The sequence below is a fragment of the Pelophylax lessonae genome (genome assembly GCF_965119305.1).
Source record: "Pelophylax lessonae genome assembly, chromosome: 8".
Lineage (NCBI taxonomy): Eukaryota > Metazoa > Chordata > Amphibia > Anura > Ranidae > Pelophylax > Pelophylax lessonae.
This window is the reverse complement of record NC_138775.1, coordinates 107,335,812-107,348,246: the sequence shown is the minus strand read 5'-3', so window position 1 is coordinate 107,348,246 and position 12,435 is coordinate 107,335,812. Positions and strand designations below refer to the sequence as shown.

The 12,435-nt window shown below is 49.4% G+C and overlaps 1 protein-coding gene across 2 annotated transcripts in view; it reads left to right on the top strand.

Annotated features, from left to right (window-relative positions):
• Positions 1-12,435, top strand: part of SGSM3 (small G protein signaling modulator 3) — a 335,727-nt gene that overhangs the window by 78,869 nt on the left and 244,423 nt on the right. For both annotated transcript variants that reach the window (XM_082265578.1, XM_082265577.1), the window contains exons 9-10: positions 8,369-8,596; positions 9,051-9,105. In XM_082265578.1, the coding sequence (XP_082121704.1) occupies positions 8,369-8,596; positions 9,051-9,105 (283 nt within the window). The remainder of the gene's footprint in view (positions 1-8,368; positions 8,597-9,050; positions 9,106-12,435) is intronic.

Here is a 12,435-nt window from a genome sequence, read left to right as displayed (position 1 = left end):
CATCGGGTCCGCTGGTCACACGCGCGGGGGGGGGGTCCGTGACCATGCGGGAGCGCGCCTCCGGCGGCGCGCGCTCGCTCCCTAGACCCTCACAAGCAAGCAACGTAGCCCTACGTTAGTTTGCCTGTGAGGGGCTGACCGCCGACGTAGATAGTCGTGCGGCGGTCGGCAAGTGGTTAAGGAAGCAGTCGGGTATTCCATTCTGTTCACATCTCGGATTCCGGAGTGCAATTCAATCAAGGAGGGGAGCTCCCAGTTCTTCCATTTAAGAGCAACCAAGCACCTCACTGCAATCCGCACCTGCGCAAAGAGTTTACAGCACAGATATTCAAATCTCCTACTGTGGCTATTGTATTCTGAAAACCTGCATTGCCAGCAGTCAGAATACCCAAATAGTGCATGCATCTGATTGGATAAAGAGCTGTTTGGTTGTCCATTTGTTGCCCAGCTCTTTTGACTTAGAATATGAAGGATGTTGTATGGAGTGGTGCCATCAAAGCCACCCATTGATCAGATTACTTTCAGTTCATTAAGAACCAGCCATAGGTTGCAAAGTGTATAATCAGCTTTAGCTACTTAGGTGTTTTTAACTACCTCAATACTGGGCACTTAAACCCCCTTCCTTCCCAGGCCAATTTTCAGCTTTTAGCGCTGTTGCATTTTGAATTGCGCGGTCATGCAACACTGTACCTAAACCAAATTTGTGTCATTTTTTCCCCACAAATAGAGCTTTCTTTTGGTGGTATTTGATCACTGCAAGTTTTTTTCTTTTTTGGTGCACAAATAAAAAAAGCCCGAAAAGTTTGAAAAAAAAAAAAGTTTTTTTGTTTAGGTTATAAAATTTTGTAATTAGATACATTTTTTCCTGCACTGATGAGCACTGATGACGCCGCACTGACAAGCACTGATGAGGAGACACTGATGGGGTGGCACTGATGGGGTGGCACTGATATGCAGCACTTATGGGTACTGATAGGTAGCACTGGTATGCAGCACTGATGGGCACTGATATGTGGCACTGATAGATAGCACTGATATGCAGCATTGGTGGGCACTGATAGGCAGCGCCGATGGGCACTGATAGGCAGCACTAATGGGCGCTGATCGGTGGCACTGATCGGCACTGATAGGCAGCACTGGTGGGCAATAATGGGCACTGGTGGGTGGCACTGATAGATGGCAATAATGGGCACTGGTGGGCAGCACTGATAGATGGCATTGGTGGGCACTGGTGGGCAGCACTGATAGATGGCATTGGTGGGCAGCAGTGATAGGGAGGGCACCACTGGCAGGCTCCCTGAGCTCTGTTTGCCATCCCTGGTGGCCATGGTGGGCATCCCTGGTGGTCATGGGTGGGCATCCCTGGTGGCTCTAGTGGCACCCCCCCCCCAGGGCTGCACTGGTAATCAATGTTCTGATTACCAGCACAGACCCCCCCTGTGATCAGTGAGTAATTAGAAATACTCACTGATCCACCCGGCTGCAGTACAGATCCTCTCTTCTTCTCCTCACTGACAGGATCTGTCAGGAGGAGAAGAGATCGAAGCCGTTACAACGGCTGTGTTTACATTACATGACAGCTGTGATTGGACACAGCCGTCATGTGATCAGGAGGGCCAATCACAGGGCCCTCCTGCCGCATCTTGTTGCTCTGTGTCCGAGGGACACAGGCACATAGAGATCGCGCTGCTGCACGTGCCTGCGGCGGCGCGATCTCGCTCCTTCTGAAGGACGTTCCGGAACGTCCGATCAGAAGGACGAGACTCCCACCCGGCCGTATATGTACAGTGGCCGGGTGGGAGGTGGTTAATCACTTCAGCCCCAGAAGGTTTACCCCTCTTCATGACCAGGCCATTTTTTGCGATACGGCACTGCATCACTTTAACTGACAATTGCGCGGTTGTACGACACTTTACCCAAATAAAATTGATGTCCTTTTTTCCCCACAAATATAGCTTTCTTTTGGTGATATTTGATCACCTCTGGTTTTAATTTTTTGCGCTATAAACAAAAAAAGCCGTCCGTTTTGGAAAAAAAAAAAAACAATATTTCTTTATCGTTCATTGACGGACGCAGTCCTCTGATGCATATCAGTATGGTAATACCGCCCCCTACAGGAGTAGGACACTAGGCAGAAAGAATTTCTGGCTATGCCTATGGGCAGTCCCTGGGGGTATACCCTCTCTCTTCCTGCATAGGATGTCAGTTTTTATCCGCCTAGTCAGGTGTAAGGACCTAGTTCCTTGCGGGGATCTTTGGTCCTGGCATAGAAGTCATTTTTTATGTAGATCTTTTTTTTTAGCTAGTCTTTTTTTTCTCCAGATTGCTTTTCCTGTGAGATCTTCTAGCAATTTTGCCGGGCTGGGCGACAGACTGGACCCCCAAATCCAGTGGTCACCCCAGTCTTGCCAGCGAGCGTGTGCAGGCCTTAGCTGCGCGTTGGGTCGGCCGCAACATAGTCTCCCTGGACGGGGACTGGCCCCCACGAGTTAAACACCTCGCCAGGACGCACATGACAGGGTCTAGGCTGATGTCCCAGCATTTCTATTTGGCCGACAGCCCCCCTACTCCGGTGGCATGGGGTCCTGTCATGAGATGGCGCCAGCCTGTGTTCCCGGTATGGTGAGTAAATGCCCCCCCCCCCTCCCTGGCAGATTTTGGGGTGGACACGTGTCCTCTCTCTGGGATGGTCGGACCCTCACACTCCAGGGTTCCCTCTGTCCTGTTGTGACCCCCCTCCTTCCCCCCCTGTTCGGGCCGAACTAAGGATGGGGCCTAGTGTGCATGGGGGGCCAGGGGGTGCGCTGTTCCCGGCGCTCAGTCGATGGGCGCGGGGGGGTCTTGATCGGACCCTCCAGGGCTGGATGGTGCAGTAGGGCTGATGGGGGGGTCTCCCTGGGGAGTCCTGTTGCTGCGATTGTCGCGCGGCCTGCCATTTTGTTGTAGGCTTGTTTGCATTTGTGGCAGCGGCCATCTTGGGGGGGTGGTTTTCAGCCATTTTGCGGTGGATTTTTTGCAGGGAAGGCCCGTGGGTGTGCCTGGAGACGTTTTTTCGGGGGAGGAGCCCCTCTCTTCAGCCCGGGAAGCTTCTGGCTCAGATTTCCTTTCATGAGTCACCGCTGGCACGTGCAGACCTCCTAGATGTTTGCTGCATTCCAAGGACAGTGAGTTGCTGGGTGCTTATTCTCTCTCTACGGGGGTCTGTAGCGCGAGCCTGACCTCCGGGGGACGCCATAGCGTTGTGGGGATGTTCCCTTTTCATACAGTTAAAAAAAAAAAAAGTTTGTCATTTTTCTTAAAGTTTGCTGGTGGGTCCTATTCGTGCAACAGGGACCCCTCAGACCAGATCCTGGAAGCTTTTGTGTCCCGGGTGGAGGTGGCCTTTAGAGGGCGGGGTGTGCAGAAATGACCCCCTCCTACCCCTGCCGCCTCTGATGTCTCGGACTCTGAGTCCGACCCAGCCACCGCAGACGTGAGTACCCCAGCCGGGTTGGGTACCCCGCGCCGTACCTCCTCTGATAGTGAGGATGACCTTTCTGCCTCTTCTGCTGCACAGGATAAGGCGTGGGTGGACACACTGGTTGTTTCAGTGCACGAAACCCTAAAATTGGAGGATGCTGCTGTTGTCGCTCCTGGCACCCATAAGCCTCCGAGGGCGGAAAAGTCTTTTCCCTTCCCCACTTATTTTTCTGGCCTTCTCGCCAAAGAATGGGAGCGGTGGACACGTTCTCCCGTGGTGTCTAGGCGGTTTACCAGGCACTACCCTTTTGAGGAGTCTCTGGTGAAGAAGTGGTCAGTGCCACCTAAGGTGGATCCCCCGGTCTCCAGACTTAACAAGGCTACTGTGATTCCGGTGGAAGATTCTGCGTCCTTTAAGGACCCAGAGGATAGGAAGGCGGAGGCTGTAGCCCGCAACATGTACGCTATGGTGGGGACTGCACTACGGCCTGCCTTTGCTTCGGCCCTTGTCACCCAAATGGTGACTGAATGGGTGAAGCCAGCCTGTCCCTCCTGAATTTGGGGAACTGTTGGACCAGATGGTGCAGGCGCTGCAGTATGCTTGCGATGCTGCGCTGGACATTGCTTCCCTTTTGGGTCATCTGTCGTTTTCGGCGGTGGTCATGAGGCGTATGCTCTGGCTGTAGTGTTAGTCTGCGGATCAGGCTTCTAGGAAGGCCTTGACGGAACTCCCCTTTCAGGGGTACTGTCTGTTTGGGACTACCCTGGACGACATTATTAAAGTCTCTTAATGTGTTCGTGCACGCTCAAAAGTTCAAGATGGAAACTTTTCGCACGGTGGTGGCCTCCCTACATCAGGGGTACTTCCTGGCCTCAATAGACATCAAGGTTGCCTACCTTCACATTCCAATCTGTGCTGCTTACCAACGGTTTCTCCGTTTTGCCTTGGGAGAAGATCATTATCAGTTTGTGGCGTTACCCTTTGGTCTCGCCTCTGCTCCTCAGGTGTTCACAAAGGTGTTGGCCCCGGTCCTGGCACTGTTGCGACAGGGCGGGATATCGGTCCTGGGCTACCTGGATGATCTGATTCTACGTGCGGAGTCCCCCGCGTTGCTGACAGAAAATTTGGGGATCACCATGAGTACTCTGGAGAAGTTCGGTTGGATCATGAAACTTCAAAAGTCATCACTGACCCCTTTCATGAGACTGGTCTATCTGGGCCTGACCTTGGACTCGTCCTCTGCTAGGGTGTTTCTTCCTCCGGAAAAACTCCAGAAGATCCAGTCAGTGGTTCGTTTGTTGATGTCCAACGACCGGCCATCCCTTCGGACCTGTATGAGAGTACTGGGACTGATGGTGTCCTCCTTCGAGGCGGTCCCATTCGCTCAGTTTCAGACGAGGGTTCTTCAAAAGGAAATTCTTCTCAACACCCGAATTCTCTGGATTCTCCGATTCGGTTAAGCCACAGGACCAGAGAGTCCCTGGTCTGGTGGCTATGGTCCCCGATGCTTCAGTCGGGAAAATCCTTTCTCCCTATATACTGGACAGTTGTCACCACAGATGCGAGTCTGTCCGGGTGGGGGGGAGCCCTCAATCAGGACTCGGCTCAGGGAGTTCGGTCCCTGGAGGAATCTCGATTGCCGATCAATGTCTTGGAGCTGAGAGCGATCCGGTTTTGCCTGATGCACTGGACCGACCGCCTGGAGGGTTGTCTCGTGCGCATTCAATCGGACAATGCCACGGGTGTGGCTTACGTCATTCACCAAGGGGGCACCAAGAGTGTCCTTTCGGCCTTGGAAGTGGCGGACATTCTACGTTGGGTGGAGCGCCATGTTCCAGCTCTCTTCGCGGTACACATTCCGGGAGTGGACAATTGGCAGGCGGATTACCTCAGTTGCCAGGCCTTGGATGCAGGGGAGTGGTCCCTGCATCCGGAGGTGTTTCACCAGTTGTGCCTTCGCTGGGGCACTCCGGACGTGGATCTGTTGGCATCTCGAATTACCAGGAAGGTACAAAGGTTTGTGCCCCACTCCCGGGACCCTTTGGCAGATGCCGCAGACGCGCTAGTGGCCCCCTTGGGCAAGTACTGGCTGATGTATGCCTTTCCTCCTCTCAAGTTGCTGCCAAGACGACTTCGCAGGATAGAGGCGGAAGGGATTCCGGTCATTCTTGCGGCTCAGGACAGGCCTTGTCACGCTTGGTACGCCGACCCGGTCAGGCTTGTCACAGACGCCCTGTGGAAACTTCCTCTCAGGGAGGATCTGCTCTCTCAGGGGCCAATCTTCCATCCTGCTTTGCAGTCGCTGGCTTTGACAGCTTGGCTGTTGAAAGCCAGGTGCTGAAGGACAGGGGTTTATCTTCAGTGATTCCCACTCTGCTAAAAGCGAGGAAGGCGACTTCCAGGAAGATTTATCATCGTACGTGGAAGTCGTACATTGCGTGGTGCGAGTCCCTTGGGACCCACCCTCGCTCCTATTCGGTGACTCGGATCTTGGCTTTCGTTGATCAAAAGTTGGCCTTGAGTACTATCAAGGGTCAGGTCTCAGCCTAGGCTATTTTCTTCTAGAGGCCATTGGCCGCCCATTCCCTGGTGCGTAGTTCCTCCAGGGGGTGCGACACTTGGTACCTCCCGTGCTACCTCCGCTACCGCCATGGGATCTTAATATGGTGCTGTTGGTTCTCCAGAGGCCTCCCTTTGAGAATATTCGGGAGGTTCCCCCTGCTTACCTTGTCTCAGAAGGTGGCCTTCTTGGTGGCTATCACTTCTGCGCGCAGGGTGTGGGAACTGGCGGTGCTGTCCTGTCATTCTCCCTATCTGGTGGTTCACAAGGACAAGGTGGTACTTCGGCCGGATCCATCTTTCCTGCCGAAGGTGGTTTCCAGTTCTCACCTGAATTAAGACATTGTGTTACCTTCCTTGTGCTCTAAACATCCTAAGGAATTTGCTCTGCATACCCTGGATGTTGTTCAGGCGATCAGGGCGTATTTCGCGTCTATTTGGAGTCTTTTCGCAAGTCTGACTCGCTCTTTGTGCTCACGGATGGCCCGAAGAAAGGGCTGCCTTCGTCTGCTGCGACTATTTCCAGATGGCTCAGACAGACAGAGGTGCAGGCTTATTCCATCAAGGGTCAGCTTCCACCTTTCCTTGTCAAGGCGCACTCTGCTCGGGCGCTTAGTGCTTCCTGGGCCTTTCACCATCAGGCGTCTGCGCTTCAGGTGTGCAAGGCGGTGACTTGGTCGTCTGTTCACACCTTTACCAAATTTTATAAGGTGGATGTGATGGCATCTGCCACTGCCTCCTTTGGCCGCAAGTTTTTGCAGGCCGCGGTTTAGGGGGCCCCTTGGCCTTCCTTGAGGGTGTTCTTCTGTTTGTTTTCAGGTGGACCTCATCTGGTTTTTCTAATGAGTCCTGTGTTGCCTGATTGGCCATGTTGGCCTTGGGGACTGTTTTTTCTTCTGCTGTTTCCACCCCTCATTTTGGTACTGTTTGGGACGTCCCTACTGATATGCATCAGAGGACTGCGTCCGTCAATGAACGATAGAGGAAACTGGATTTTTGACTTACCGTAAAATCCTTTTCTCTTCGGTTCATTGACGGATGCAGTACTCGCCCCTCTAATTTTTTGAGTGGGTTGGTGTGCTTTTCTCTGACACTGCTTTGATACAAAACTGACATCCTATGCAGGAAGAGAGAGGGTATACCCCCAGGAACTGCCCATAGTTGTAGCCAGAATTTCTTTCTGCCTAATGTCCTACTCCTTTAGGGGGTGGTATTACCCTGCGTCCGTCAATAAACCTAAGAGAAAAGGATTTTACGGTAAGTCAAATATCCATTTTTTTTACATTCTGCTATTAAACATATCCAATAAAAAAGTGGATAAAATCTAATGTCTTCATCAGTTTAGGCCAATATGTATTCTGCTACATGTTTTTGGTTAAAAAAAAAAAATCACAAAGAGTGTAAATTGAGTGGTTTGTGCAAAAGTTACAGCATCTACAAATTATGGGATAGATTTATGGAATTTTTAGGTATGTTATTTCGCGCTGAGGGGCCGCCCTGCCGCAGCATATGTACGTGGGGCGGCCCGGAAGCTGTTAATCACTTGCTACTGTGAAAGTTGAAGGCTAAATCTAGCCAAAATATTTTGTTTTTGGAATAGAGCATGAAAAAGTGTTAGAGCCCATTCAGACAGGGGCGACACGACTTGCTGGGGCGACCTGTGCACCGCGACCTCCGCGCGACTTGCACGGACTTCATATAATTGAAGTCAATGCAAGTCGCCTCCAGGTCGCCCCAAAGTAGTACAGGACCCTTTTTCTAAGTCAGAGCGACTTTTGTCGCTCCTATTAGAACGGGTCCTGTACTACTCTATGGCGAGCGACCGACCGCGACTTGTCAGGCGACCAAGTCGCTTGACAAGTCGCGCTAGTGTGAATGGACCCTTAAAGTCTGTCACGTTTTTATTGCCATCTCTGTGCCTGCTAGGGTTATTTACCCTTTTTTCCTGTCAGAATAGGAATTGAGGGAAAATCTCTACATTAGAACACAAACAAAACACATTTTAGTACTCTAGGGCAGTGGTCCTCAACTCCGGTCCTCTGGGCCCACTAACAGGCCAGATTTTAAGTATTACCTTGGGGAGATGCAGACTACAATACTGCAATCACTGAGCAGCAAATGAGATCACCTGTGATGTAATTGAGTTATCTTGCAAACCTGGCCTGTTAGTGGGCCTCGAGGACCAGGGTTGAGGACCACTGCTCTAGGGGAAGGGTTAGAACTTCTGACAATATGTGTACTGTGGTCTGTGCCTTTCTCTCCCAAACCCCTCTTTTCTTATAAAGGCATCAGCTTTAAACACAGCTACAGAATGTACTGTAGTATGAATAGATCTCTCACTGCTTGCAGGAAGAAGAGCTCATCCAATCTGAAAACTCTGCCTCCATCTTTAACACTCTATCAGACATTCCATCCCAAATAGAAGAGCCAGATGTGTTGCTACGAGAGGCCATGATGATTGCAGGGACACTTACAGAAGTCATGATTGAAGCCCAACGACGCAAACATCTAGCTTATCTCATTGCAGACCAGGGCCAACTGCTCAACTCCACTGCTGCTGTCACCAACCTTTCCAAAGTAAGTATTCGGTGTAATGATTAGTTATAAGGCATGGTCTTCTGTGTATTTTTGCATCAACCTGATATTCAGAATCTCTTTTGATGATATAAATTTATATTGAGTCAATTCTTTATTTGTAGATCCTTGCTAAGGCATTCATACATGAAGTTATACTTTTAATTCATATATTCATAACGAATAACATATATAATCATACCTTTTACATACCTAAAACAGCAATGCTAGCTGTCTCATTCGCAACTAAAAGTTTTTTCCCTGCTGTCACATCAAGCAGTATCTTTTAGCCTGTTGCCCAGGATAAGTCCCCATGAAAAGCTTTGAGCAATTTAAACTTGGCAGACAATCGCCATGTCAAATCTCGAGCAGCAACAGTGTTTGCTGAAGAGTTTCTGTTTCTCCTATAATAAAAGAAGCATGTTAAACATTTTTTTAATCCATTTTGTCTGGGCAGATCATGAGAAGACAGAGTCAGAGAAGGAAGTCTGGTATCACAACGCTTTTATTTGGTAAGCAGTTCACTAATTTTACAGGCTCCAAGTTTATGATAAGTTTTTGAAGCTATATATAAATTACAGGATTTTCTGATGCACATTCTAAATTATTTGAGGAAAAAAAATCTTATTTGAGGTTCCAAACATGCAAATGCTGTATTCAGGAAAGCAAATTACATCCCCTAAAAATTTATTAGGGTATGAAGGATATTTTGAGACATGGATATCAGCTACCTTCAGTACATTGGACACTGGCATCAGACCTTTTGGGACAACCCAGCATAACTCCTACCAATCCTAGCAGTTCCCAGTTTTTCCTACTGTCCTAGGAGAATGGAGAAACCCACACAATTGTTTTCTTCTGGCAATATTCTTCAGTAGCAGCAGAGCATAAAGTGCTCACAGCCACACTCTGCTTTTGCTTAGGTGAGATTACCTTTTTGTTCATTCACACTTTAGGCACTTCTGATCTAAGAACACATTCATCATTAGCCTGGCAAGTGCTAAATATAGAGAATTGTATTTCCATTAAAACCACATCATATTTTCCATTCTATAAAGCCTGAAGTGACTTACAAATAAACCTATAACTGCTAGCAGCTTGTGCTTTAATTATCACTTGTTCAAAAGGTTTGCATGGATGTCTGCTTCGGTGATGTTTTTATATCTGAGGGTGTGGTGAACCTACATTGATTACATATGCAACCTGCGTTGGTTAAATAATTTTGAAAGAAAAGTTTTGGTTTGTTAGGGCACTGTTTGGCAGCTTGCTGGCTAGGTCTTCCTTGGCTGTTTGTATGTCCCTTTTAAATTTCAAAAGCATCAACCAACTAGTTAAATAGTTGCAAGGATGAAAAAACGAATGTGTATGTGCTGACACTTAAATCACACATAAACTAGTGCAAATAAGCAAATGTAAAACATTAAGTGCGTGTTATTCTTTTTTTAAATAAAGTTGAGCTTATTACTCTTTTGTTCATTGACGGACACAGCTCTTTATCTTCATGACCGTAGGATTATGCTGCCCCCTACAGGAGAAGGACAATAAGCAGAGAAAAGCTTGAGCACTCCTCTGGGGCAGTCACTGAGGGTATGCTCCCACTTCCTGCTATAGGTATTCAGTTTTTTTCTGCCTATTCAGGAGTAAGGACCTATTTCCTTGCTGGGATCTCTGGTCCTAGTTTTATCTTTTTACGTGGAATTTTTCCCTTCTTTTATTATATTGTTCCTGTGAGCTACAATCACGCGGTGGACTGACCGACAAACTTAATAATATAGATCCTTAGGGTCCCCCCAGTCCAGCCAACGAGCGCATGCAGACCGATACTCTGCGCTAGGTCGGCCGTGACATGCGAGTTAAACGTCTTGCGAGGGCGCACAAGAAATGTCTTCGGCCTGAGTTGCAGCTATTCCTCCTGGCTGACAGCACCCACATTACGATGGAGCAGTGCCCACCCTGTTCCGGGTGTGGTAAGTAGCTTTCCCCCCTCTACCCCTGGCAGGTTCTGGGGCGAAAGTGGGCCCTCCCAAGGATGGTTGGACCCCTGGGTTCCCCTCCTTCCGAACGCGTCTCCCCTCCCCCAGGTGAATTGGGGTGGAAGGGGGGAGGGGATAGCACACCGGCACCCAAAATTATCTCTCCTTGAGGGGGATGGGCCTGGTGGGGGCGCCTGTCGAGGCACCCCTCCCTATTGAGACCATTTTTTCCGGCCGTGGGACCCCCGGGAGCTGTGTGGCGTGCCGCCATTCTCTTGTAGCCTGGTTTGCCACAGATCAGTGGCCATGTTTGTGTAGCGTCGGTGGCCATTTTCCTATAGTTTCCCATTGAAAATAGCGGCGGCCATGTTTTTGGAGCTCAGATGGGCGGCGATTTGGCGGTGAGAAGTCCTCAGCCTCTAGTGCTAATAGCCTGACATGCCTTTTACTGATTGCTGTGCAGAACCTTACTGTTAGCTGTCCGGTGGTGGTGAGTGCCTGGGGCTCCCTCTTGCTGCTATACAGCGGTAGTGCTGTGCTGGGTATAAAATTAAATAAGTGCGCAGGATCAGTAGTGTGAATAGCTGCAACCTTCGAACCAAATGGTGATAAAATTGTGTAGAAAAGAAATCAGGTGCGCTAAAATTCACTGGTGTCACAAATCAGGAAAAGGTGTGACACTATAATGAGTGTCCCCCATATACCTGTGATGTGTTTCCAAGATTGATGTGCACTTGAACGGGTGTACAGTAAATACTATGCACCCTGGTGCATATACTTGGGTGTGTTATGGTGAATAGGTGATGATAAATGGATAATGTGATACCAACATAAACCAACAAAGTGCACAAGTAATTCAAAGAAAAAGTGTCCAATATTTCAATGGTTGCCACCTCAGTGTATAGTCCATATACATATAAAAGTGCATAAAGTCCCAATCGTCCCCTCACAGGCTAAAGTAAAATCCACTCTGTGGGTTCCTCTAGATCCGTGGGGTGCAGATGGGTTCCACCACCTTTGTGGGGATTAGCCCCTTACCATAGAGAAAAGAGGTTAAGGACGGATAATCAGCCCATTAGTGTCTTGGGAATTCAGGGAGGTCACCGTGAAATAATCAGATAGTAAGTGTGGCCTCTTACCGGATCGCTCAAACCAAAAGGCGACTGTCTCACTGATATTTCGGTGTCTCAACCCAATCCCGGTCCACTCTTGTTCTGGGTGTTACTCTCCGCACAGGTGAGGGCTTCCACGTGTATCTCACAGAAACAGAATCAGACCATAGCGCAGTACCTTTGACAATTTATTAAAACAAAAGTATCCAGTGCACTTACAGTTAGATGTTAACTAATGGACACAGGAAACCGATACCGATATTGGAGAGGCCGTGGCCGCCTGCAGTGCGGTCCTCGGCAACTTGCAATGACGATGCGGCGCTCCTCTGTGACGCGTTTCCACTAAACAGTCGTCTACGGAAATAGGAGTAAGCCAGCACCGCCATCATCCGCCCTTAAATATCCTGATGTACACCGAACTTCCGGTGTCTGCAATGTATGTCTTTCCCAGTGCACACAGGAAGTGACCTCACACCCGGGTCTGCCTAGGAGACTTCCTGTCTCTGAAGGGGATAAACATCCGGGTCAAAGGCCGGGGATGTCAGTCTTCCCCAGTGCACACAGGAAGTGACTTCACACTCGGGTCTGCCTAGGAGACTTCCTGTCTTTGAAGAAGGTTAACATCCGGGTTAAAGGCCGGGGATGTCACCCTTCTCCTGAGCCTATCAACAGCTGAATTGTAGGCTGAATAGGACTTGCAGCGACCGGAAGCTGGGTCTTAAGGAACTGAATGTATACATAAAAAAGGTAATCTAAA